The sequence below is a fragment of the Ursus maritimus genome, unplaced genomic scaffold, assembly GCF_017311325.1.
Source record: "Ursus maritimus isolate PB19 unplaced genomic scaffold, ASM1731132v1 scaffold_17, whole genome shotgun sequence".
In the NCBI taxonomy this organism is placed as follows: domain Eukaryota; kingdom Metazoa; phylum Chordata; class Mammalia; order Carnivora; family Ursidae; genus Ursus; species Ursus maritimus.
The window spans coordinates 56,797,904-56,825,038 of NW_024424119.1; the positions used below are offsets into that span (position 1 = coordinate 56,797,904).

The 27,135-nt window shown below is 53.3% G+C and overlaps 2 protein-coding genes across 7 annotated transcripts in view; both read right to left on the minus strand.

The window, feature by feature from the left end:
* Positions 1-1,296: 1,296 nt before the first annotated feature.
* LOC103670246 (histo-blood group ABO system transferase) lies at positions 1,297-11,523 on the minus strand. Of its 6 annotated transcripts, none has more exons than XM_040632132.1 (7): positions 11,288-11,523; positions 5,947-6,016; positions 5,300-5,539; positions 5,099-5,134; positions 4,397-4,531; positions 1,739-2,335; positions 1,297-1,707 (listed from the first exon to the last, which is right to left on the minus strand). In XM_040632132.1, the coding sequence occupies exons 1-7, from the start codon at positions 11,313-11,315 to the stop codon at positions 1,701-1,703; spliced, it is 1,113 nt and encodes a 370-aa protein (XP_040488066.1). In that variant the 5' UTR covers positions 11,316-11,523; the 3' UTR covers positions 1,297-1,700. The 6 variants fall into 6 exon arrangements, with proteins under 6 accessions (XP_040488066.1, XP_040488069.1, XP_040488068.1 ...); XM_040632135.1 differs by adding an exon at positions 10,767-10,883 and having other exon boundaries at positions 1,297-2,335; positions 5,300-5,356; XM_040632134.1 differs by having other exon boundaries at positions 1,297-2,335; positions 5,300-5,356.
* A 6,408-nt stretch (positions 11,524-17,931) lies between these two features.
* LOC103679933 (ABO, alpha 1-3-N-acetylgalactosaminyltransferase and alpha 1-3-galactosyltransferase) overlaps positions 17,932-27,135 on the minus strand; it is a 23,121-nt gene continuing 13,917 nt past the window's right edge. The window contains exons 3-4 of the mRNA XM_008709455.2: positions 26,068-26,196; positions 17,932-19,508 (exon numbers count right to left, since the gene is read on the minus strand). Of these exons, the coding sequence (XP_008707677.2) occupies positions 18,821-19,508; positions 26,068-26,196 (817 nt within the window). The 3' untranslated portion in view covers positions 17,932-18,820. The remainder of the gene's footprint in view (positions 19,509-26,067; positions 26,197-27,135) is intronic.

Genomic DNA, 27,135 nt, shown 5'->3' on the forward strand with positions numbered 1-27,135 from the left:
GACTCCAAAGGTCTGGACTTGGTGTTTCCCTCTCCTGAGATGGGGACACCTGTGGGGGGAGCATGTGGCCAGCTGGCGGGGAGAGCAGGCACCTGACGCGGACAGATGGGATAGGTGAGGCCCGAGGCCCCGGGGGTGTGTCAACACCTGGATCGAACAGTTATTTATTTATTTATTTATTTATTTCTTTATTTATTTATTTATTTTAAAGATTCCACCCATTCATTTGGCAGAGAAAGAGACAGCCAGCGAGAGAGGGAACACAAGCAGGGGGAGTGGGAGAGGAAGAAGCAGGCTCACAGCGGAGCAGGGAGCCCGATGTGGGGCTCAATCCCAGGACTCTGGGATCATGCCCTCAGACGCTCAACGACTGAGCCACCCAGGTGCCCCTGAACAGGTATTTAAAGCTGAAGATTGGCTAGGGTCAATGAGGCCCTAGGGACAGGGCCCAGGGGCCCTTCAGGCTGAGGAGGAAGATGAGGGGTGCAGAGGGGACTGAGGAGGCTCGGCTTACACAGGAGAGGGTGGGCTGAGCCACTCCTTTGGGGGAAAAGTGGGTCAGGCCCAGGCTCATGGGGCCTTGAGGCCACCGTGCTACGAAAGTAAGCCAGTCCCTAAAGGACCGATACTGGAGGACCCCACTTGTGGGACCGAGAGCACTCTGACTCTTAGAGGTGGAAGGAGCTGGTGGGTGTTGGGGCTGGGGAGGGGGAATGGGGGTTAGTGTCTCGTGGGCGGAGGTTCAGTGTGGGAGGATGAAGAAGCGACGGACGGAGGCGGCAGGTGCAGAGCAGTGATGTACTTACTGCCACTGAACCGCACACGTCAACGTGTTGAACACTATCCATTGCATGTCTGTTTCCTTGCAACAACAAGGAAGGTAGTGAGTCAGGAGGACGGGGCCATCGCGAGTCCCAGGAGGGCCGGGAACAGGGACTGTGTGTCTTAGTTCTGGCTCTCACGCTCTGCCCCTCGCTGGGAGACTGAGCTCACGGCAGGCACTCGGTGAATGTTTGCTCAGACGTGGTGCAGGCAGATGTTCAGACAGAGGGCACAGGTTCAAACCCACCGGTGGGCACTGAGGGACCCCAACAGGACACTCATCCAGGTGAGCGAGTGTCCACATCTCACAAACCCCAGCACAGAAACAGCCATTTAAAAGCAAGGCAGGGGCACCTGGGGGGCTCGGTCGGTGAAGCGCCTGCCTTCCACTGAGGTCGTGATCCCAGGGTCCTGGGATTAAGTCCCACCTCCGGCTCCCTGCTCAGCGGGGAGCCTGCTTCTCCCTCTCCCGAACCCCTGCTTGTGCTCTCTCTCTCTCTGTCAAGTAAGTAAATCAATCTTAAAAAAATTAATAATAAAAATGTTTGCTCAGCATTGGCACAGAAAAACATCTGACGTAAAACCAGAGACTGGAACCGGTCGCAGCTGCAAACGACCCAGAAGTGATCAAGGAGCACCGACCACAGAGAGAGGAACGTGGGGCCCCAGGCAGGCTTCCTGTGCACGGAGGGGGTGGGGCCTTGGACGTGGCTGCGCCGGCAGTGATGGGCTCCACAGTCTCCCTCCAGGGGACAGAAGAAGAAGGAACCTGCTCCCAGGACTCCGCTTAGGGCGGCACCCCTGATGGAGTGGGGCGGCCCCTCATGTGGCCCGGATGTCCTGGTGATTCTTGGGCACAGCCACAAATCTCAACTTCTTCATGACCCGGGGCCAGCCCAGCAGCTGCTGGTCCCACAGGTACTCCGGGGACAGCACCTTGGTGGGCTTGTGGTCCAGCAGGTACCTGTTCAGGTGGCTCTCGTCGTGCCACACGGCCTCGATCCCGTTGGCCTGGTCGATCGCCATCGCCTGGTGACAGGCTGAGGTCAGTCGGTGAACCTCTGCCACCGACCCCCCAAAAAGGGCCCCCATATAGTAAAAGTCGCCCTGGTCCCTGGGGATGTGCGCCTGGGACCGCGGCCGGCGCTCGTAGGTGAAGTCCTTGCGGGCCGCCCCATAGAAACTGGGGTGCAGGGTGCCGAAGAGGGGGGACAGGATCTCCACGCCCACGTGGTCGCGGAACTTCATGTCCACGTCGGCGCACACGAGGTAGTCCACCTCGCGCAGGAAGCGCTGCTTGCAGAAGCGGCTGATCACCACCATGCGCTGCATGGACACGTCCTGCCAGCGGGGGCCGCCCAGGACCTCGAGGACCACCACCCTCCGGCCCTCGCCCAGCGGTACGCGGGGCACCGCAGCCGGCCGGTCGGTGAAGACGTAGTAGGTGACCCTGTGTCCCACCATGAAGTGCTTCTCCGCCGTCTGCAGGAACAGCTCCAGGAAGACCACGTACCTACAGGGACGGGACAGGGTGGGAGGAGGGTCACTGCCAGGGCTGGCGGCAGGACCCCAGAGCTGGGAGCTGTGGACGGGTGCACCTTCTTCTCGGGGGCAGGCCCTGGGCTGCTTTAAGCCACAGCCACCCTCCTGGCCTACCCTGAGCGAGTCAGCGGAGGGCCCTCCCTCCCTTCTGCTCCCAGAGATGGGGGCCGTCGGCACCCCATCGACCATCGGCGAGCCTGAGGCTTCGGAGGCTGGAAACCCTGGCAGCCCCACAGTCAGCATGCTGGGGCCAGGAACACTGCCCCTGTGCTGAGCTTCTGGGCAAACCCTGTGGGTGCCCTCCCCTGGCAGCCCCCCTGCAGGTCCTGTCCCCACCTGCCAGCAGCACAGCACCTTGGGGCAGAACCCTTGTTTCTATGCCCTACAGACTGGGTAGAAGCAGCAGGGCTGGCCGCCTGCTCCACTTGCTTTGAGTGGGCTGTCGCTGGTCCCCACACAGCTGTCTCCCCCCCCCTCCGGGAGGGTCCCCCTTCAAAGGCTACTGGGCCTCTTGCCAACAAGGTCCTCAGTCAACCTCAGAGGTATTCCTCGGAGGGGTCACCTTGAACTCCCCCAGCTCAGGAATCAGGTCCAGCCCGGGGGCAGGGAAGGGGCATGAGGACCCCTGGAAGAAGAGGGTGTTTGCTCAGGCCTCAGCCGTGAATCCAAGGGGGTAAGCTTCGGGGTCCAGGTCTACATCTCCCTGGTCCCAAGAAGTGGGAAGTCCTGTCCAACCCCCTGACATTGCTGGGCCCTGTCGTCAGTAAGTGTGGTGAGCCCCTCTGAGACTGGCTTTTCTCGCAGGCATTGAGGCTACCCCCCACCTGCCCCCTCCCTGGCAGGTTAGTCAATGGCCCACACGGGGAAGGCGGGCACTGCCTTGAAATAGGGGGACAGTGCCACACACCCGCGAGGCTCCGAGCCAGGCTCCCAGCAGGGCAAGTCCAGGCCCAGCCAGTGAGTGGAGCCCAGCTGGACTCTGAGTCTGCCCTCCGAGGATGCCACGGGCCGGGGCTCCTTCATGAAGCTCAGCACCTGCCCTGCGCCAGGCACCAGGCTCGCTGAGCCCAGAGGGGAGACACGAGGACAGCCCGCACTCACGCAGCAGTGGGAGTGTTGTGACACAAACACCTAGCGCTGGCCTTGGACCCTGGAGCCGTGAGCGTCCTGTAGGTGAACTTCAGTTCCTTGTGTCCGGAGGCTGGAGGAGGGCTGAGATGACCCAATGGCCTTTTTAGTCCCGACAGGGCCGAGGTGTCCTCTCTCGGTGTGGCCTGAGAAAAGGCTCACGAGCCTCGGCGATCCGGGTGGCAGCCTCGGGGCGCTCGTGGAGGAATAGGATTCGCCTGCCGCAGGCCCTGCACCCCCAGGCTTTCATCCCCCCATCCCCCCCCATGGCAGTCCTGAGAGCCAGTGCTGTCACCAGCCCCACCTGCCAGAGGCTCTGAGGGGCCGGGCCACTTGCCTGCAGCTGTGCCCAGCACGCTCATGGGTCACCCTGTCCCAGGCCTCACTGGTCAGCTCCCTGTCAGGGGTCTGGGGTCTGGCACGGAGAGCTGTGCCTGACCTGGCTGTCCCCCTCAGGAGCCTCATCCTATCAGGGACACACAGGAGGAGCCAGCCCTGCAGGCACTGCCTGGCTACCAGTACGCACCGCACACGTGTCCGCCCCCTTCCACTTCTCTGGTTGGAGGAGGGCTCCCCGGTAGCCTGTATGCTGGGGTGCTCTGCCCCTTGACTTAGCAGGAGAGCAGCCTGGGATCAGGGCTGTGTCTGCCCGAGGGGAGTGGCAGCAGGCGGGAGCTGTCATCCTCAGTGACATGCAGCCTCCTGGGAGGGAGCCCGGTGGTGTCCCCCTCACTGCACCCACGAGAGCCCAGTAAGACTGCGGGATGCATGCACTTTCACAGTAATCCCCAGGACGGGGGTCCCCACCCACTCTGTGCTGAGCACAGACACACACACACGCCCCTTGATGTCCTCTGTCTCTCCTGCCTCCCGGTCCCCACCCTCCGTCCTCTTATCTACTTACTTTCTGATAGCAAACACTGTTAGTCCGATGGTGGTGTTCCGGAGCCGGAACTGCTCGTTCAGGATGTCAGTGTTGAAGGTCCCTTCCCAGACGATGGGGGCTAGCCAAGGGGTCAGGACAAGGACATCGTTCCTACTGCACCGCAAGAGAGCCACACGGCGACATGTGAGCTGGCAGGAGGGTGAACACACCAAGGGCCCTGGTGCTCACCACCCCCACCCGGGACCTCCCCCTCCCCTGCCTCCACCCCTTCAGTGATCCACAGGGCGCACCCTCCTTCCAGAGGGACTTCACACTTGCGAGAAACCAATGAGATGCAAATCCAGACTCAAACTTGTGCAAATCACTTCCAGCTCTAAGCAAACCTGGACCTTGCTGGACCTTGCTCGGAGTGGGAGCTGGGATTCCCCAGCTGGACGAGGGGTCCTCACACATTCTTTGGTGGGCAAGGGACAGAAAGGAGGAAATGCAAGACACAGAGGGAGAGAAGGACAGAGAATAATCTGTGGGCTCCAAATCCAGATCTCAGAAACAGAGAGAGGAAAAGAATCTGGCAAAACCTGTGCTCGCTGAGTTTGCAATGAACCTGCCCTTCAGTGTCTAGTCAAATTCCCCTTAGTTGGGCCAAGGGAGGGGAAGGGGGGGAAGGAAAGGGAACGGAGGGGAGAGGGGGAAGGGGAAAATGTCAGTAAATTTACTCACGAGGGTGTTAGCACCTTGGGCTGGGGGTAAAGCAGCCTGGAAAAAACACAGCGTGATGGGAATTTGCAGAGAATGAGGCCCCAGATGACCGACGCACCCGCCCAGGTGCGGCATGAGCCCCTGAGCAGCGCCCTCTGCCCCCAGCACACAGCCAGTCCCCGAGGCTGTCAGGCATTGTGACCCTGCCCCCACCCTACTTACTCTGCCCCTGCTTTCCTGATCCCCTGCATCACGCTCCTCAGGCTCGGGAAACCAGTGCTGGGGAAAGACGTACTGAAGGTCACTGTTGAGGAGGGTGGACCTGGGAGGGCTCTCCAGCCATCCCCGTGAAAAGCAGGAGACGGAGACCCCGATGGGGAGGCCAGAGCTCCCTGGCGCAGCTGTAGGGGCTTGGGTGGGGCCCGGAGCCATTGTCCCCAAAGCACAGGTGACACATTCCATCTGTGGAGACGAGGACAGTCCTTCCATCTAAGTTCCTGCAGCAGCCAGATGGGACCCCGTGCGAGGACATCACAGCCGGGATGGCCACAGGGAGCAAACCCTGGCAGTGTCCCCAACCCCCAGGAGAGCAACCACGGGTGTGTACTCCAGAGTTCTAGAATCTTCTCTCTCTGAAAGCTAACAGCACAGCTCCCCCGCTAGCCTTCCCCACTCCCCAGCCACATGGTTCCCCATTTGTGAAGTGGGGAAGACAGCAGCTCACTCACATGGTGGGGTTCAATGGGAGAGTGTGTGTGGAGGGACAGCTCCTCAGTCCTGTCATGACTGTGGGGGTGCTGGGGTGGGGGACAGCTCTGCTGGCTGCTGTTGCTGCTTGGAAGGGCTAGATGGTGGCACACGTTTCTTACCCAAAGAGGACCAAGACGAGAATTATTAGGAGGAAGGCCACAGTGTGAAGAGAACAGCATTTGGTTTTTCCTGGAAAACAGCAGTGGGACCCGATCACTCCACTCTGCTCCTCCCAACCTGCCTGCTTCCCTTGCGTGTGACTCAGATCACCCCCCTCGGACGGAGGCTGCCTCCCGCGGGCAGATGGTGTGAGCATTCCGCCAGCATCTGGACGACCTGATCCGAGGCTGGCTTCTCTCCCACTCACAGAGAGGAGGGCAGGTGGTTCCTCCTTCCCAGCACATTGCCCGGGGGTTCCCTCGGATCCCACAGTGAGGCAGGCCTCCCTAGGGCCTCTTTCCACCGAGTACCCCCTTTCCTTGCAATCTGAAGTGAGCACTAGAGGACCGCACAGAAGATAGGACAAACGCAGACGTGCACACACCTAGCAGCCTAGCCCCCAAATACACGAGGCAAACACGGACACGACTGCGGGGAGAAGTTCAGCAGTTAGAGTTGGAGATTTCAACATCCTACTTTGCTGCAGATAATGGATGGGACAATTACACCATCAGCGGAAGGCTTGACAACACCACAAACCGATTAGACCGTCTGACAGCCCCGCACCCACTCGGCGCGGCAACAGCAAAATGCACGCTCTCCTCGGGGGCGCAGAAACATTCTGCCAGATGCAGCAAGTGCTGGGTCACAAAACAAGCCGCGATGCATTGAAGGCTGTCGCACGAAGCACGCGCTCTGACCGCAGGGGAGCCAGATGAGAAGGGCCACGACAAGGCACTTCGGGAACCCCACGACCACGTGCAACGAAACGGCATGCCTCCAAACAACCGATGGGTCAAAGAAGAACATCGGGGTATTTTCTGAGCAGAATGAAAAGGAAAGCACCACATGCCAACACTTAATGGACGGAGCCAAAGCCGCGTTTGGAGGGAAACTTAGAGCTGTAAACGCCTGGATTAGAATAAAAACATCTCAGCTCCGTGCTTCAGTTTTGACCCTAAGAAACTACAAGAAAACAGAAATGGGAAAAAAACAGTGAAACCGAATGCTAGTTCTTTACAAAGAGCAATCAAATTGACAAAGCTGTAGCTGACTGACCAAATTTAGATGGGGGGGGCACAGAACGAGAGGGAGCAGGGAGGGGAGGGGGAGACAGAGGGGAGGGGGAGACAGAGAGGGAAGGGGGAGACAGAGAGGGGAGATGGAGGAGACAGAGAGAGGAGGGGGGAGACAGGGGAGGGGGAGACAGAGAGAGGGGAGGGGGGAGACAGAGAGAGGGGAGGGGGAGACAGAGAGAGGGGAGATGGAGGAGACAGAGGGAGGAGGGGGGAGATGGGAGGGGGAGACAGAGAGAGGGGAGGGGGGAGACACAAAGGACTATAAAATCAGGAATGGAAGAGGAGGCACCAACACCCCAATATTACAGAGACTAAAAGCACTTTAAGGGGACACTATTAACAACTGCTTGCCAAACACTGAGACAGCTTGGGTAAGATTCAGGCAGCCTTGAAAAACACAAACTGGAAAACTTTGATTTTTCTTTAAATTTTTAAAAAAGATTTTATTTATTCATTTATTTGAGAGAGAGAGAGAGCACATGAGTGGGAGGAAGGGAGAGGGAGAAGCAGACTCCCTGCTGGGCGGGGAGCCCGACCTGGGGCTTGATCCCAGGACCCCAAGATCACGACCTGAGCCAAAGTCAGAGCCCAGGCACCCCTGGAAAACTTTTACGAGAAAACACAGGACTACAACTTTGTGACATTAGGACAAGCAAAGATTTCTCACACATGACACCAAAAGCACAAACAATCCGTACAGTTCATCAAAATGAAAACTTTTGCCTTCAGAAACATCATGAAGAAAGTCCAACAACAAGCCCTAAATGAGGAAACTATATTTGCAAATCGTGCGTCTAACAGGACCAGGTGTCCCAAATTAAGGAACTCTTGATACTCAACAAAGAAAACAAATACTCCAATTTCTTAAAAGGCAAACATTTTCTACCGACCTCCCACCAAAGACATTCACAGGGGTAATAAGCCCATGGAAAGGTGCTCAGCGTCATTAGTCACTGGGTGAAGCAAACCGAAACCTCGGGGAGACACCACTTTCTAGCCACAAGCACGGCTAGAACAAGTGTTGGGGGGATGTGGAGAAACGGAAACCCTCTTACACTGCGGGTGGGGGCGTCAAATGGCAAAGCCACGTTGGGAGAGAGCTGGGTAGTTTCTGAAAATGTGAAATAAACATGGATAACACGCTCCAACATGGGTGAACCTTGAAAACATTTATTCAAAGACAAAGGAGTCAGATGTAAGAGATCACATATTCTAAGACTCCACTGATAGGAAAAGTCCAGAAAAAGTAAAGCTACAGGGACAGTAAGTGGTTGCCCCGCGTGGGTTGGAACAGGAAGGGACTGCAGATGGGCACTGGGGAATTCTGGGGAACATTCCAAGATCTATGATGCAACTCTGTAAACTGACTAGAAATGATCGAGGGGTGCAGTTACACAGGTGAATGTCATGGGAAGTAAATGCTACTCGAATAAAGCTGTTAAAAATAAGCGTCATCAAACAGGGCGCCTGGGTGACTCAGTAGGTTAAGCATCTGACTCTTGATGTCAGCTCAGGCCATGCGCACAGCAGGGAGTCTGCCGGAGGACTCTCTCTCCCTCTCATTCTGCCCTCCCACCCTCAAATAGATAAATCTTAAAAAAATTAGTAAGAGCCATCATTAGGAGAACACCAGCCTCTAAGCTCAAGGAAGAGAAACACTAGGTGTGTTCACAGCCAGGCTCAGTCCAGACTGAGTGGAGATTAGGCTTGTAATTCTGAGTGACATGTGTGCTCCCGTGAGACGTGCCGGAGGGAGAGGAGAGCCAGAGCCTGGAGCCATGCCACTTTCCAGAACTCCCGGACATGGTTCTGTCAGTCCTCCAGGTGCAAGCTCTGAGGTGAAGGAGTCAAGCACCTCGTGGGAGCCACCCACAGAGCAGCCTGGTCACCCCACACCCAGCTGACCACCTGCCACCTTGACGGCCCTCTCCAAGGCCCCCCAGGTCACCTTCCCGCCTGCCTCTCAGACTGGCTCCTTTCCTCAGCCCTCTGCCCTCCCTCTAACCCCTAACATGCCCAGCTGAGAATGTGGGGTGCCTTCCCCCAAGCTGGGTCCTCTCCTGGCATGCCTGTCCCCCAGAATTTCACACACTGGGGGGCTCCCCATTCGTGTCTCCAAGGTCACGTCCTCACCTGGCTCACTGTGGCAGGTGTTCTTCCCAGCACCAGGCCTCCTGGTACTTAAAAATCTTTATTTATTATTTTTTTTAAAGATTTTATTTATTTATTTGACAGAGAGAGACAGCCAGCGAGGGAGGGAACACAAGCAGGAGGAGTGGGAGAGGAAGAAGCAGGCTCCCAGCACCGCCGGGATCACGCCCTGAGCCGAAGGCAGACGCTTAATGGCTGAGCCACCCAGGCGCCCACCAAATCTTTAAAAATACTGGTTGAATGAATACATGAACAGATGAAGGGGTGCAGGGAATCTGAGAACGGGGACTGTTTGCCAGGTTTCTCAGAAGACCTGAAGTCAATCTTCAGGTTTGCATGGGGTCAGTCACGGGCCAGATGTCGCTGGAACCACAGGGGTATGGAGACCAGCGGCAGAGGCCCTGGTCCTCAAGAGTCCCACAGCAGGTAGGACACTGGTCCTTGTGCCTGAGGTCAACCAAGACAGCACACTACGCTGTGAAATGGGGTTCGGGAGCAAACGGTCAAGAAAGACTTCTTGAGAGGTCTTAAAGCATGGGCGTAGGACCCGATGGCAGAAAGAGCTGCACTGGGGTCATGAGGAGTGACTGATTCCATACTCTCAAGTTGGGGGGCCTTAGGGATAGCCTAAGTCTCTAAGGAATTCGGAAGCAAGGTTTCCAGGACCTTGAGGGGCCGGCTAGGTGCCGTTAGGAAAAGGCCACTTACTGCTGTCTAGTAAAACCTTAGTCGCGAGACCCTTCATAGATGTCTATCAGCGGGTCATATGCGCGGGGGATGATCGCTAACACACATCATGGCGGGATGGAGATAAAGGAAGTTTCTAAGGGGATTTTTACAGGATCCTGGGGGTCGGGCTAGTGGCAAACTAAGGCTGCCCTCTGCTCTAGCAAATGTGAACATTGGGACAGCTAAGCTCCCAGAGGAAGGTCACTCTGCCCATCTCAAGGACTTGTCAACGGACTGTAAGTTCGAAGAAAGTTTGATTTCTTTTCTCTATTTCTTCTGCCTTTGTTTTCCACAGCAAGTAGCAAGTACCCGGGTCTTGAGGGACAGCCCATGGGGAGCACGGGAGTTCTTGCCTTGACTGCAGCGCTCACCCCGCAGGCGTCTGCATGGCTCACAATTTAGTAAGCTCTGCACTCCACGTGTGGTTTTTTTGTATCAATGCTGTGAATGTATTTTCCCAGGAGAAAAGGAACAAACTGCTATAAAGGAGGCTGAGAGCGAAACCAGGAAGCACGAGCATAAAGGAGGCTGAGAGCGGAACCAGGAAGCACGAGCTGCGGCTCAAGAGACCTGGATCCGACCCCATTCTGGCCCTTCCTGCCTTGTGACCCGGGGGCCCGGACCCAGATCTCCCTAAACCAGTTTTCCACTGGTAAAATGAGAAGCACCCTCACTACCCGGCTTTCCTGAGGGTCAGTGACAGGGGAGAGTCCTGGCTTACAGTAAACACGAACAAATTGGGAGTATTTTGGGGGGCAGCGGGCCTGAGCACCACCCCCCACAACAGCTCTTTCCAGAGAATCTCCACTCTCCCCGCTCACCTCCCAGCCGCGCCTTCCTCCCCAACCTCGGTGACGCCTCTGCCCTACTTCACGCTCCCCTTTGACGCCTCCTCTCCCCAAACACTTGTTGGCCCCAAGATGGGGACACACGCAGTCCTGGAAGGTAGAGTACAGTGTAGCCGTGTGGAACCGGACCAGGGCCACGGGCCGGCTGCCCCCACCGGCACCCTCCGGCTCCCGCGTTCTGCGCCCCAGGCCTCGGCGCTGGGGGGCGACCCCCACTGCGCCCCCTCGCCGGCTGCGCACCCCAGCCCTGGCTGCACTGCCCCTCGCCCAGGCCGGAGCACCCCAGTGCAGGGAGCGGCCGCAGCAGGCGCAAGGGGGCGGGCGCCGTCCCCGAGGCCGCCCGGGCTTCCGCAGGGCCCCCGACCTCCGCGGGACCCGGACCGTCGACCCCGGGGGCGGCCGCGCCCGCCCGGCTTGCGGGCTCCCAGCAGCGGGGTCCCAGGAAGCTCCCGACCTCCCGTCGCGGCCTGCGGCTGGGGGAGACCGCCGCTCACCGGTCTGCGTCCGCAGCAGCCTTGCCATGGCCCCGTGTCCCACGGCCCCCTGTCCCACGGCGACCTCCTCGCGTCCTCTCGGCGCTGCCAGGGCTCCAGCCCCTCTGCGACCTTTCGCCTCGGCTTCCCGGAGGTGGACTGGGGCGGCTCCCGCGGGCCGACACCCAGTGCCCGACCGAGCAAGAGCTAGCGAGGAAATCTCCGGGTCGCGGACGACCCCACCCCGTGGAGAGGCGGGCTTTCCCGGACCCACACCTGCAAGACGGGCCCCACCACGCCCCTCCTGGCCCCGCCCCCTGGGCTCGACCTCGCCCCCAGCCCCGCCCGTGAGCCCCCGGCTAGGGTCGCAGGCTAGGTCCCCAGTCCGGTGCCCCCGCCCGGTCCGCTGCTCCGCCCGCCCGCCGTCACGGAGGAACCCGGCCTGGGCAGAGCCGCACCCCCTGCCCCGCAGAGCGCGATCCCGGCAGCCCCCCGCGATCCCGCCCAACGTCGAGTCCCCCAACTTCCAGGCCCTGGGGCGCCTTTGCGGCTGAGTGCCCCTAGGTGCCTCCGCGGCTGCGCCCCAGGAAGGCTGGGCCGTGACACGGTGTCCCCGCCAGGGGGGCTGGAAGGGACTTTATGAGGGCGGGCGGGATAAGCACGATAGCCCACTCCTCTCCAGCTAGTACCTGCCAGGCACTGTTCCAGAGGCTTCTTTCTAGGCAGCCGGGCACCTGTGATAGGAGCCATAGTGACCCTCCTTTTTTTTTTTTTTTTAAGATTTTATTTATTTATTCGACAGAGATAGAGACAGCCAGCGAGAGAGGGAACACAAGCAGGGGGAGTGGGAGAGGAAGAAGCAGGCTCATAGCAGAGGAGCCTGATGTGGGGCTCGATCCCATAACGCCAGGATCACGCCCTGAGCTGAAGGCAGACACTTAACCGCTGTGCCACCCAGGCGCCCCATGTGCCACCCAGGCGCCCCTCCTTTTACAGGTGAGGAAGCTGAGGCTGGGCGGGGGAGGCACACCTGAGCCTGGACCCTCTGCTCTCCCACCTCACTCAGTCCTGGAATTCCCACTCCTTACTCCCTGGGCTCTCCTCAGTTCAGCCAGATTCTTTCCTATCAGAACGCCACTTCCCCCTTTGCTCTACCAGGGAGCGGTGTCCCCCCGAAGTCCAGTGTCCTGGGCCTGATGCTCCTCTTTCTCACTCCTAGGTTCCTGCATCAGCCCCTCACCCCTTCCCTGTCTCCAGGCAGATGGTGACATGTCCCCCGGCTTTGGCCCAGCTGACCTTAGCAAGTGGCACATTGCTAAAGCTCTCACATTCCCTAGAGACACCTGCACACAGCCTCAGCTGATCTGCGCTGCGTCCTCAGCCCCCCTCCTTCCCCAGCTACCAGGCAAGGAGGGACATACAAGCCAGCAGCCCCCAGCTGTGGCTCACGAGGAAAACTGGGACACCAACACGACTCAGACACGGGCGGAGAGGGTCGCTGCTCCTCCGGAGGCTACTGCGGCAAACAGACGAGCTGAAATACCCAAACACCACCAAAGGGTCACCCTAGACCTGGAAACGAAGACCCCACAGTCTCATTGCACGACGAATACACAATGAGAAAAAGCAGGAAGCAGAAGGGTTGGGGACCAATGATTCAATTAGGGATGCAGGGGAAAGAAAGAGTCGCAGTGAGTTCAGGCGAGGGTGCAAAAGGTCACAGCAGAATAATTAGTATGACTGAACCAGAAAGCTCAACAGTTAACACTAAACAGAAAACAGGATACAGGATGGCAAGCATAAGCCCGAATGTGCTGTTGATCCCGTGTGAAGAGGTTGAACTCCCCTGGTAAAAGATAAAGATGCACAGATTGTCTGATGTGCTTTTAAAAGAAAAATAACTACATGACAGCTTGAAAAACATTAGCAAGGAGCCAAAATATTATAGGAGAATGTCGATCAAGAAAAGCAGGTGTGTGGGGCACCTGGTGGCCCAGTCTGTTCAGCGACCGACTCTTGATTTCCGCTCAGGTCATGATCTCGGGGCCCTGAGATCGAGCTCCAATGGGGCTCCCCACTCAGCGGGGAGTCTGCTTGAGATTCTCTCTCTCTCCCTCTGCCCCAACCCCCCAAATACATAAATAACATCCTTTAAAAAAAAAGCCTACCTCCTGTATGATTTCAACTCCGTGGCATTCTGGAAAAGGCATAGCTATGGAGACTTGAACAGGTCAGTGCTCATCTCAGGCTGGGTGGGGGGGAGGGATGCACAGGCAGAGGGGATTTTGAGGCAGTGAAACTTCTCTGTCCGATGCTGTCATGGCAGGTGCTTGTCATTCTATATTTTCCCAAACCCATGGAATGTACCACACAAGGAGTGACCCCTAATGTCAGCTCCAGACTTCACTTAACGAGAATGTTCCAATATGGTCTTACATGTTAACCATAACAAATGTCCCACACGAAGACAGGATGTCAGCACAGGGGACCTGGTGCAGAGGAGAAGGGGGGCCCCGGAGACTCTGCACTGTTCGCTCAGTTCTTCTGTGTGCCTCAGACTGCTCTGAAAAAACAAAACCTATTAAAACAAAAAAGGCAGCAGACGCACAGAGCATTTGAACAGAAAGGCTGATTTAATCCATGTTACTAGTAGAACTGTGTCCTCCCAAAATATGGGTTGAGTCCTCACCCCTGGCACCCGTGAACTCGACTTGGTGTGGAATAGGGTCTTTGCAGGTGCAATAAAGACACAAATTAAAGTAAGGTCATAGCGGAGTGGAGCGGACTCTTAACGCAGTGTGACTGATGGGCTCATAAGCGGAGGAGAGAGGCACAGAGGACGGCTGCCCCGGAGGAGACAGAGAGGAGGGACAAGCCTGTGCGAGGCAGAGGTGGGGCGGGGAAGCTGCAAGCCAAGGGCAAGGGTGGGTGGCCACCACTGGGCTCTGGAAGACTCAGGGAGGCTTCTTCCACCCAGAATCTCAGAAGGAGCACAGTCCTGCTGACACCTGCATCTCAGACTTCCAGCCTTCAGGACTGGGAGAGAACAAATTTCCGTTGTTTCCAGCCACACGCCTTCTGGTACTTGGTTACGACTCCTCGGGCACTAACCAAACCCCAGGGTTTAGAATGCTGTGACTGACACAGGGGGGGTCTTGGGCCTCTTAACGGGTGTCCCATCTACAGCCAGTAAACACACCAAACATGTCCGGCAACTGCAATACACCCTTCATCACCTGGAACTGCCTCAGGTGATGAGGAGGAAAAACATGTCCATCACCTCCGAAAAGTCCCCTCCTGCCCGTTGTCCAGACAACTACCGCCAACTCCCTCCGTGGCAGCTGCGGTCTGGGATCGGTCACCATGCAGGCGTATTGGCCCTGCTTGGAGCGGACACATGGAATCCCACAGCCTGTGTGCTCTTGGGTCTCGAATCTGGCTCAGCGTGGTGTTCTGGAGATTAATCCGCGTTCCTCATGCATCTACAGTCCATTTCTTCTCTGTGCTGAGGAGTTGTGCACCGTGCGAATGTTCTGCTTTGCTTGTCTGCTCTTCTCTTGGCAGACATCTCAATTGTTTCCAGTTTGGGGTGTTACCAAGAACGCTGATAGATACATTCCTGTCCAAGTGTTTCAGTGGACGTGTGTTTTCAGTTCTCTTGGGCAAATACCGGGGAGTGGAACTGGGGGTTTACAGGTAGGTGCATATTAACTTTCCAAGAGATTGCCAGACATTCTCCAAAGTGTTTGTACCATTTTGCGTACATTCTTTGCAACCTCTCAGAACAACGTTTTGAATGACCCATCAGTAAATCATGAAAGAAGTTCTATAAACTCCCCAGAGTTGAAATTGTGCACTTGCTTTATTCTTGCGACGAAACTATACATCCAGAAACACACAACTAAAGAATAGCAACAGGAATCACACCCAACTACTGGAAGTTTTAAGATTTCTTCTAAATAATGTTGAGTTAAAGAGGAAATAAAAGCAGAGTATTTAGAAAGGAGTGACAATGTGGACACTGGCTGGAAACGCCCGGGGCCAGAGCTTACCAGCGCTGCACTCAGAGGGAAAGTCAAAGCCACGTGCTTTTCTTAGAAACAAGAAGCATTCCAAACAAACGATCCTGTTAACTAAGCATTCCATTCAAGAATGCTAGAAAAAATAGACCAAACTAAAATTAAAGGAATAAACCTAATAAGCATAAAGCAGAAACTACCATTTAATAAACAAACCAACAATAGCTAGATCCTTCTTTCAACAAATAAAATAAAGAAGATAATCTTCAATACTCATGTAAGAAGATCGGAAAGGAGAAAGAAAGCACAAATAAACAACATTAGAGAGAAGACGGTACGATTTTAGATTGTAGAGACTGGAAGTTATTGTAAAGCTAAAATCCTGTTCTTTTTGCCAACAAATTTGAAAAGCAACGTGAAGTGGAAAGTTTTCCAAGAGAATGTAAATCATCCAAATTGACTCAAGAAGTAGAAACTTGAACGTGACTCTAGAAGGAGCTGCATGTGCCACAGAAGGAAGAAGAGCCCAGCAGGTGTTTAGTGCCATAAATGACAGTAGGTCCCACAGGCTTTTTGAGCAAGAACAAACCTCGAGATGATTCACATGTCATAGAGCATAGAAAGTAAGAGTTCTGAATTCAATCTCCCAGACTATCTGGACCTCGATGGCAAAGTCTCCCGAGAAGATCCCAAACCACCACCATAGATGGGTCTTCCTGGTGACTAGGGACAAAAGAAAGAAGAAACCAACAGGCAGAGTAATACGCCATGACCAAGTAGGGTCAGTTCCAGATTTGCGAGGGTAATGAAGCCCAGAAATGAGGACTTCGCATTTACAGGTCACTTATATTAACAGTAAGAGAGAAATTCTATGATTCTCACAGTAGACTACAAAAAGACTTGACCCAACTCAAAATCCACTCCTGATTTAAGGGAAAAAACTACAGTTCTCACTAAGCAAGAATCAAGAGAAACATTCTCAACGTAACAAGGGAGGGGATCGGGCAGCCACCGCAGGCACAGTTTCCTGCGCTGTGTCCCCTGCGACACTGCATTTCAAGTAAGAAAGGCAGCAGGGACACCCTGGGCCAGCCACAAAGCCCCACCCTGGGGCGCTGTCTGTGGGTGACTCTGGCTGGTCACAGTCTGGGGAGCTAGTCTTGGATCGTCATTTCATTTAAGTCTGAGGGAGTCTAAACCACACCAGAGGACGGGGGTGCTCAGGGCAGCGTGCTCCAAGGCATGAACCCGATGGACAAGAAGAGAGACAGAGAAACTGAACCGAAAATGAAAGAAACGGGGAAGCTCAGATTGTTTTTCAATCTCAAGAGCTGATTTGCTCATCAAGTGATTTTTGAGTTAGTGGGACAGTCAGGTGGTCAGGGCCGGGGTCCCCAATGAGAAAATACGGAGTCAGGACAGCGAAGGTCAAACAGCACTGACATCCTGTTTTACAGCTTAGACAGGACCGCACTGAATTCTGCTTTGCACCTTTGCAGAAACAACTTCTGCAAAATGTCCTAAAATAAGGCAACTAACCACGAGGCGTTTGTCCCTATCACGGGTAAGGGGCAGTTAAGACATAAGCCCCAGATGCCAGCAAAAAAAGACCATGAACACACTGACATTAACCTAATAGGTAGACAGATAGGTGGCCAAAGCCCTGATTGGCACAACTCAGCATTCCCTGAGTGCTTAAGATAGTTTCCCAAAAGAGCTCATAAAAACCCCTAAAGTTAGAAACTCCAGGGAAACCCTCTCAGGCTCCCCTTCCACTCGGGCCCCCCTCCCTCTCTGGGAGCTTTACACTCTCGCTCAATACTTTGCTTTGCTGCCCACCACTCTTCACCTGGCCTACCTCTTCATTCTTTGAAGCAGTGGGACCAAGAACTGCAGGCACTAAAGACAGAGAATTCCTGCAACAGAAGGATCTCGTGCATTGTGTTCTGTGAACTCTGGCCTGCTCAGGAAGGGGCAGACGGGCACACGGGGAGGATGGCCTGCAGAGATGGGGGCAGATGTGGGGGTGGCGTACCAGCACTCGAGGAGCACCCATGGCCACCAGCAAGCCCCCAGACACTGGGGGAGAGGAAGCGGCAGTCTCCCTTCCAGCCTCAAAAGGACTGAGCCCTGGCTTGTGAGCCTTCAGGTGGACTGGAGGGGCACTCATGTGGCCATCTCCAACAGCCACTGGGCAGCACTACTCAGCTGGGCACAATTCTGATGAAAATTCCAGCCAGGGGCACCTGGCTGGCTCAGTCCATTAAGCGTCTGACTCTTGATTTTGGCTCAGGTCATGATCTCAGGGTCACGAGATCAAGCCCCCAGTAGGGCTCCACACTGGGCATGGAGCCTGCGTAAGATTCTCTCCCTCTGTCCCACCCCACCTCTTGCCTGCGTGCTCTCTCTCTGTTTAAAAAACATAAAACAAATTAAATAAATTAAAAACTCCAGCAGGCTCCCTTCTACAATTTGACAAAAGATTTAAAAGTCAGATGGAAATGCAACAGGCCAAGAGCAATCAAAATACTCTTCAAGAATTAGGTGGGAGGACTTGCAGGACAAGATGGCAAGATGGGCCTAGAGTAACTAGGATGGTGTGTTATCGCCACAAGTACAGACCAATAGACAGACCCAGGCACATGGGGACAGTTGACAATAGGAAGTCAATGATATTGAAAGTCAGGGAAAAGAACTTTCCCAGAAGATTTCAAACATGTTTTTGATAAGTGGTGCTCAGATAATGGTTATCCAGAGAAAGGAAAACTAAATCGAATCCTTACATTAAAAGCAAGTCAATATCAGTAGATTAAAGACCTAAGTGTGAGGCAAAAACATAAAGCTTTTGGACACTATCTTCGAACATCAGACACTATCTTCATGACTTCAGAGCCGGGGATGAGTTCCTCAATTTACCTACATTTAAAGAGTTGAGGTAGAAGAAGAGATTTTTAGCACGTGTCTGAGACAAGTACTAACACCCAAAACACATAACAAACTCCCACAAATCCATAAGAAAAAGAAACAACCCAAAGCAACAAGCTACCAATACACACAAACCAAACCCAGAAAAGTGCTTTCAGGCTGGGCCTCTCCCACTGTCTGGGTCCAGGGTACACCAGGTTTTTATGGGTCACGTTTTGAGAGTCTCTGGGCATCAGGCACTGCGGTAGGTACTGATCTATGAAAAGAAGTCTTAGCCTCCGCCCTGCGGAGCTCACATTGTAATGAGCTGGACCAATGGGAAACGTGAGCAGAATGGCAGCAGATGTAGCCAAAGGAACACAGTAAGTTCTTTATAGAGATACAGAGCGAAGAGACAATCAAAGAAACCTTCCTGGGGAAGGTGACCTTGTGGCACCATGAAGGATGAGCCCAGTTTAAATACAAGATGAGTGGTGGGAGCTTCTCCAGAAGAGGAGACCGAGGCCTAGGGACTCATTCACAGCACCAAATCTTTGGTTGATCCCTTGCCCGGGGGAAGACCTGCTAAGGCTGCATCCTCGTATGGAGAGCCCCCGGGGCCCCGGGCTCTTCAGTGCCGGATTTCTGCGTGATTCTTGGGTACCGCCACGTAGCGCAGTCTCCTGAGGAAAGGTGGCCTCTGCAGCATCCGCTCATCCCACAGGTACTCCGGGGACAGCACCTTGGTGGGCTTGTGGTAGAGAAGGTACCTGTTCAGGTGGCTCTCGTCGTGCCACACGGCCTCGATCCCGTTGGCCTGGTCGACCACCATCGCCTGGTGACAGGCCGTGGTCAGCTGGAGAACCTCGACCACCGACCCCCCAAAAAATCCTCCTGCGTAGTAAAAGTCACCCTCGTCTCTCGGAATGTAGGCCTGGGACCGCGGCCGGCGCTCGTAGGTGAAGTCGTTGCGGGCCGCCCTGTAGAAACCGGGGTGCAGGGTGCCGAAGAGGGGGGACAGGATCTCCACGCCCACGTGGTCGCTGAACTTCATGTCCACGTCCACGCACACCAGGTAGTCCACCTCGCGCAGGAAGCGTTCCTGCGAGAAGTTGCTGATCATCTCCATGCGGTGCATGGACACATCCTGCCAGCGCGCATAGTTTCGGACCTCGAGGACCACCACCTGCCTCCCTTCCGCGAGCGGCACGCTGGGCACATCGGCCGGCCGGTCGGTGAAGACATAGTAGGTGACCCTGTGTCCCACCATGAAGTGCTTCTCCGCCGTCTGCAGGAACAGCTCCAGGAAGACCACGTACCTAAGACCAACGACAAGCACCCCAGGAAAGAGAGGGCGGGTGTTAAACAGAATCAAACAGCAGCAGAAGCACAGACTTGGGCAAAAACAGCTTATAATACCATAGTCACCCCTTGAGGACAGCATGCTAAGTGAAATTAGCCAATGGCAAAAGTCAAGCACTGTCTGATTCCACTTAAAGTGGGGGGGTATCTAGAATGGGCAAATTCATAGAAATAGACAGCAGAAGGGTGGGTGCCAGAGGCTGGGAGACGGGCCCTGGGGGGCTAGTGCTTATTGGGCACACAGCTTCAGTTTTGCAAGAGGAAAACGCCTTGAAGATGGGCGGCCCTATGGTGGCACAACGATGCGAACTGGTAACACTGCATTTAAAAATAGTTGAGATGGTAAATGTTATGTGCATTTTACTACAAAGAAAAATCAAAACAAAAAAATAAAAACCAGAGCCAATCTACTAGCTAAAGACAGTGTATGAACTGTATAGTAAGAGGAGGCCCGCAGATCGCTTGTACTGAGCACGCAGCCCCAGTCATAAGGTATTTTCTTAATCCATGAGGTTGGCAAACATGCAGATGATGGATAATATCTAATGATCAATCTCTCCCAACTCCTGACCCCCCCAGTGGCTTCTCCTTAAAAAAAAAGAGAAAAGAAAAAAGAAAATCAAGCTCCTACAGTGGTCTCCTAGATCCCACAAGACCTGCCTCTGACCTCATCTCCTTCCCCTCTCTCCTCCATCTTTTTGTCTGGGCAGGCGTCTCTTTGATGTTCCTGACACATGCCAGGCATGCCCCTCTGGGCCTCCGCACTTCCTTTTCCCTCAGGCTGGGATCCTTTCCCTGCAATGCTCACCCCTACAATAGCTTCCGTCCTTTGACTAATGCCCAGACCCACCCGTGCCCTACAGCTCCTTCTGCGGGCACCTGCGCAGATACACACCGATGTAAGCAGCAGGGTGTGCCCTTGACGGCTGTATTTTTCTAGGTGGAGATTAGAACTCCGTAAAAAGGAGCAAATAAATACACAAATAAATATGAAAACAAATCACTCTCTACCCCCTGACCCAGCCTTAGCTATTTTTCTGGAGCCCAAATCACCATCCGACATATTTTGAATTTGTGTTTTCTTGTTCTTCTGTCTTTTCCCACTAGAATAAAGCTCCATGAAAATGGGGCCTTCACCTGTTCAGGTAACTGCCTTATCCCTGTAGCCCACACACAGTTAAGTGTTCAGTAAAGAACTTTGTAACAAATGAGCAAGTGAATACTTTGGTGTGTGGTTGAGGGTAAGGCAAGGCAGGCAGTCTCGTATGCCTGTAATGAAAACATCAATTATTATAATCCTTCCATAGGGCATATGAGAAAATACATAAAAACTTTAAAGATTTTATTTATTTATTTATTTATTTGAGAGAGAGAGTGACGGGGAGAGGAGCAGACTCCCCGATGAGCACAGAGCCCGACATGGGCTCTGCCCCGCAATCCTGAGATCATGACCCGCAATCGAGAGGTGGACACTCTACTGACTGAGAGCCACCAATACATCAAAACTTTAAATGTGTGTATTCTTCCCCCAGTTCCGCTCCCAGGACTCCACCCCGCAGAGCTCCTCGTACGTGTGTACAAAGACCTAAGTATAAAGGTTTACAGGCGACTCACATCACAAAATGCCCGGAGCGTGTGGAGCTACCAGAACTTCCACATGTTGTGGGTGCAGGTGTAAAAGGCTACAACCCGTTTGCGAAAATGTCAAGAATTTATTACAAAACTAAAGATGACTCTAACCTAAGACTGAGCAATTCCACTCCTGGATGTTTAATCAAGAAAAGACACAATGCACATCCACAAAAGATCTGTCCAACAAAACTCATATTTACTCACAATATCCAAAACCCGGAAACAGGTGTCCGTCAAAAGGAAAATGGATTAACAACTATAGTATGCCCATCTGACGGAATGCTGAGCAACAAAAAAGAGCTGCTGATGCGTGCAAAAGCACGGATAAATCTCCAAGTGATGCTTCTTAGTGAGAAAAGACAACACAAAACAGTATGTAATTTACAATTCCAGTAGGCAAATTAATCTTAGAGTGGAAAAAAATCAGAACAGTGATGTGGAAGAGGAAGGGGGGGCGTTGGCTGGGAAGGGGCATGAGAGAGAAAAGGATTCTGGTTACACACTATACGCATTTGCCAAAACTCAGCAAACATTTGTATGTACATTTCACCCGGGAAGAAGAAAAACCATAACCACATCTTGAACTCTGGTTGATGATGGTGTGCTGACGTCCCAGATTTACCTTCATGTCTATCAAAAGCAATATGGACTGAGACAGAAGGACCACCAGATGGGTAGATTAGTAATCATGCCAGTATCATAAAATGTTCAATCGTGAAGCTTATGGACTTATGGGAAACCACGAAAAGAAATACTGTATGCATTATGGGAATCCCAAAGGAGAAGAGAACGAGAAAGGGACAGAAAATATGTTTAAAGCAATAATGGCTGAAAACTTCCCAAATGAGAGACATGGACATCAAGATTCATGAGGCTCAAAGAACCCCAAGTAGTTTGAATCTAAAAAGGGCTACAGAGAGATACATTATAATTAAATTGTCAAAAGTCAAAGACAGGAAGGGTGCCTAGCTGGCTCAGTCGGAAGAGTGTGGGACTCTTGATCTTGTTGTCGTGAGTTTGAGCCCCATGCTGGGTGTCGAGATTACTAAAAAAATAAATAAACTTAAAAAAGTCAAAGACAAGGAGAAAATTTTCAAAGTAGCAAGAGAAAAGCAAGTCATCATGTATAAGGTAACCCCCTCATAAGACTATGGGAAGATTTCTCAACAAAACTTTGCAGGCCAGGAGACAGTGAGATGGTATATTCAAAATACTGGGACACCCGGTGGCTCAGTCGGTTGGGCGTCTGACTCTTGATTTCAGCTCAGGTCAAGATCTCAGGGTGGTGGGATCAAGCCCCAGGTCAGGCTCCGTGCTGGGCATGGAGCTTGCTTAAGATTCCCTCTCTCCCTCACCCTCTGCCCTTCCCTTCCCACTCGCATGCTCTCTCGCTCTCTAAAAAACAAAAACAAAAATATTGAAAGAATACTACCCCAGCAAAGCTGATTTTCAGAAACAGAGAGATAAAGCCTTTCCCAAACAAAAGCTGAGGAGGTTTGTCACCACCAGACATGCCTTACAAGAAATGCTACAGGGCATCCCAGTCTTCCAGCAAAAAGGAAACGGTTCCAACTAACATCGTAAGAGCATATTAATACATTTATACAATTCACTGGTGATGGCAAACACATAGTCAAAGTCAGATTCTCTAATGTTGTAACGGCAGTGCATACGTCCCAACTCCAGTTCGAAGGTTAAAAAACATATAAAAGCTAACCAAACTATAATAATTTGTTCGTGTAAACACAATATTTAAAAATACATGTTGTAGGGGCGCCTGGGTGGCACAGCGGTTGAGCGTCTGCCTTCGGCTCAGGGCATGATCCCGGCGTTCTGGGATCGAGCCCCACATCAGGCTCCTCCGCTATGAGCCTGCTTCTTCCTCTCCCACTCCCCCTGCTTGTGTTCCCTCTCTCGCTGGCTGTCTCTATCTCTGTCGAATAAATAAATAAATAAAATCTTTAAAAAAAAAATACATGTCGTAGCATCAATCGCCTAACATGTGCGGGAGAGAGGATGAGAAACAGGTTTACGTAAGCTATTGAAGTCAGGTTGGCATCAGCTTCACAGGGTGGTTTTTCATAGAAGATAGTGTATGTAAGCCTTAGTGACTACAGAGGGAAAGCCTGTAATTGATACAGAAAAGATTATGATAAAAGTGTCAAAGCTAAAGATAAGAAGTGAGTAACAAAGGCCCACAGGTAGAAAACAGTGAGCAAAATGGCGATAGTAAGTCCTTACTTGGCAATAATTACTTTTAGATGTTTGGGGTTTTTTTTAAGATTTTATTTATTTATTTGACAGAGAGAGAGGCAGTGAGAGAGGGAACACAAGCAGGGGGAGTGGGAGAGGGAGAAGCAGGCCTCCTGCTGAGCAGGGAGCCTATGCAGGGCTCGATCCCAGAACACTGGGATCATGACCTGAGCCGAAGGCAGACGCTTAATGACTGAGCCACCCAGGCGCCCCACTTTAGATGTTTTTAAACATAAAAGGATTCTCCAGTCGAGAGGCATTGAATGGTTAAATGGATAGATTTTTTTTCAAAGGTCCAACAATATTCTGTCTGGAAGAGACTCACTCTAGCTTTAGAGACACAGACCAAAAGCAAAGAAAAAGAAAAAGATATTTCAAGGAAACAATGCCTGGAAAAGGGGGGTACCTATACTTATATCACAGTAGGCTTTAAGCTAAAAATGATCAAAAGAGACAAAAGTTATTATATAATGATAAAGGGCTCGATCCATTAAGAAGAAATAACAACTGTAAATATTTAGGCACCCAACATCAGAGCACCTAAATCCATAAAGCAAATACTAACAAAACTAAAAGGAGAAATAAGTAGCGATACAATATTGATTGGGGACGTTAATAACTCACTCTTAAAAATGGATAGATCATCCAGACAGAGAATCGGTAAGGAAACAGCATATTTGAACAATACTACAGACCAAACAGGCCTAACACACATACCTAGAACATTCCATCCAACAGCAGCAGAACACATGTTCTTCTCAAGGGCACATGGAACATTTTCCAGGGTAGAACATATGTTAGGCCACTACACAAATCTTAGAAAACTCAAGAAGTTGAAATCATACCAAAGAAAATATTCAAATGGCCAACAGGTCCGTGGAGAGGTGCTCGACATCCCTCATCATCAGAGAAATGCAAATCAAAACTGTAATGAGTTACCACCTCACACCTGTTAAGAGGCTAGAGTCAGACAAGAGATAACAAGTGTCGGTGAGCACGTGGAAAAAAGGGAACATCTGTGCACTGTTGGGAGGGAATGCAAACTGGTGCAGCCACCATGGACGACAGGACAGAGGCCCCTCCAAAGTTAAAAACAGAACTGCCCTGGGGCACCTGGGTGGCTTGGGTGATTAAGCATCTGACTCTTGGTTTGGGCTCAGGTCATGGTCTCGGGGTGGTGAGACTGAGCCCCACGTTGGGCTCTGTGCTCAGCAGGGATCCTGCTTGGGATTCTCTCTCCCTCTCCCTCTGCCCCTCCCCTGCTCACATTCTCTCTCTCTCTCTCTCTCTCTCTCTCTCTCAAAAAAGTAAATAAGATCTTAAAAAAAAATAGAACTACCCTATGATCCAGCAATCTGACTTCTGGCGGCATGGAAAGAGATAGATGATAGAGACGGGGAGAGGGACAGAAAATTAAATCAGACTCTTGAAGAGATAACTGCACTCCCACGTTCACTGCAGCATTATTTACAATAGCCGAGACCGAGAACCAACCTAAGTGTCCATCAACATGCCCGGATAAACAAAGCGTGAGACCTGTACCACTCAGCCCTGAAAAAGAAAGGAACCCTGCCGTTTGCAGCCACGCGGTTGAAAGCTGAGGCCATTACGCCACGTGAGTCAGGTCAGCCGGAGACAGATGAATACGGTATGATCTCACTGACATGTGGAATCGTAGAAAACCTGAATCCGCAGCAACAGAGAGCAGGTGAGTGGTTAACGGGAGGCAAGACGTGCAGGTCTGGGGCAATGGGCGAAGGGGGGCAAAGTACAAACTTCCAGCTGGAAGGTAAGTAAGTTCTGGGAAGGAGACGGGCAGCGCGGTGAGTGGCGTTAACACACTGTGCGCACACCCGTCACACCATCTCTTATACACTCTGTCACGCGGTGTTCCGTGTCGGCTATATGCCAACGACACTAGGGAGAACGGGGAGGGGGGGAACGACGTCAGTGGTGGGATGTAGGTGGTGGGCATGCACACGTTCACTGTAAAAATGTTATTCGCAAGGGTGCCGCGTAGGCAACTCTGTAAAACAGCCCAAGCAGGGAATGAAGAGCCTCTGGACTGGAAGAGCGGCAGCCCCTCAAAAGAACGAGGAAGGTCCACGGGCGTCAGAGTGCAAAGATGAAGACGTGCTACCTAAGACACAAGCCAGTTTTCCACCCAAACAAGCAAACCCCGAAGCCATCGATGCAACTTGCAGGTTTCAGATCCGGCTCTGCCACACGGTGAACCCGCTCTGGCAGACTAGGAAACGAAGCCTCAGTCCGCGTCTCTGGGAATGGATCGGGGCCACAGAGCACCTGCTTGGGGGCTGTGCGGGGGCTGGGCTCCTGGCCCTGCAGCTGGCCCCTGTGAGAGGTCAGTGGGGGCTGCACGGCTCTCAAAGGTCCATGCGCGGACCTCTGGAGCGCTGACTCTCAGGTGTGGGGCTGCTACTTTGAGCGGGGGTTGTGCCTAGTGGCCCCTGCAAATCCCACCAAGTTCATCTGCGCATCAAGCCACCCAGGCCTCCCCACGACCCGAGAGCACCTCATCCTGGAGAAGAGTGACCCCTAGTGACGAGCGTCCCCCATTCCCCTGGCACCGCGGCGGGCTTCCTGCAGCGCAGCTGCCCAGACCTTACTTACTTTTTGATGGCAAACACTGTCAGCCCAATGGTGGTGCTTTCGAACTGTGCGTCCAGAATGGCGGAGTCAAAGACCCCGTCCCAGATGATGGGAGCAAACCAGGGGGTCATGACCAGCACGTCGGCCCTCCTGCGGGAAACGAGTCACACTGTGTTAGAGCAGGGCGTGGACATCTGGGCCGTGGAAGGGAAGGATTTGTCCAAGGTTCACAGTCTGGGAGCAGCCGAGCGAGAAGCAGGCAGGATTCCAGACCTCCAGTCCTGAGCCCTGACATTCCCATTCCCTCACTGCCCTTGCTTGGAGTGTCTCCGACGCACCAGCTGGGTGCTGGGTCCCATGGGACATTCCTTCCAGGAGGCCACCAACCCTGTTTCCCGGGAGGAGCTGTGTCTCAGTGAGGCAAGAACTAAGCCCCTTTCCCAGCAAATAGGATATTGGACACTTGGCAGGATATTTTAAATTTGGGGGTACTAAGTGCTTCAAATCCAGTGTGTTTCCCGCTGACAGCACGTCCCACTCCAGAATGGTCACGTGTCAAGAGCCCGTGGCCTCACGTGGCTGGTTGCTCTAGAACTTCAAGGAGATGTGGGTACTGCTTTCAGAAAGGACAGCGTGCATTTCTAGCTCTCCTGGCCGGGAGGCCGTATGGCCTGGGCTTGGATCCCGACCGGTCCCTCCCCAGTTGCAGGGCCTCAGGCAAGTACCTTCACTTCTCTGAGCCTCAGTTTCCCTGCTTGTACAAGGGCTGATCAGAGAGGATTTGGGGGTACTAAGTGCTTCAAATCCAGTGTGTTTCCCGCTGACAGCACGTCCCACTCCAGAATGGTCACGTGTCAAGAGCCCGTGGCCTCACGTGGCTGGTTGCTCTAGAACTTCAAGGAGATGTGGGTACTGGTTTCAGAAAGGACAGCGCGCATTTCTAGCTCTCCTGGCAGGGAGGTCGTATGGCCTGGGCTTGGATCCCGACCGGTCCCTCCCCAGTTGCAGGGCCTCAGGCAAGTACCTTCACTTCTCTGAGCCTCAGTTTCCCTGCTTGTACAAGGGCTGATCAGAGAGGCCTCTGGGGGA

Coding starts and splice junctions, on each gene's coding strand:
- LOC103670246 (XM_040632129.1), bottom strand. CDS start 11,315: ATGGCAAGGCTGCTGCGGACGCAGACCG. Junction 5,540..5,946: donor CTCGTCTTGGTCCTCTTTGG/GTAAGAAACGTG, acceptor TCGTCTCCACAG/ATGGAATGTGTCACCTGTGC. Junction 5,135..5,299: donor ATCAGGAAAGCAGGGGCAGA/GTAAGTAGGGTG, acceptor TGTTTTTTCCAG/GCTGCTTTACCCCCAGCCCA.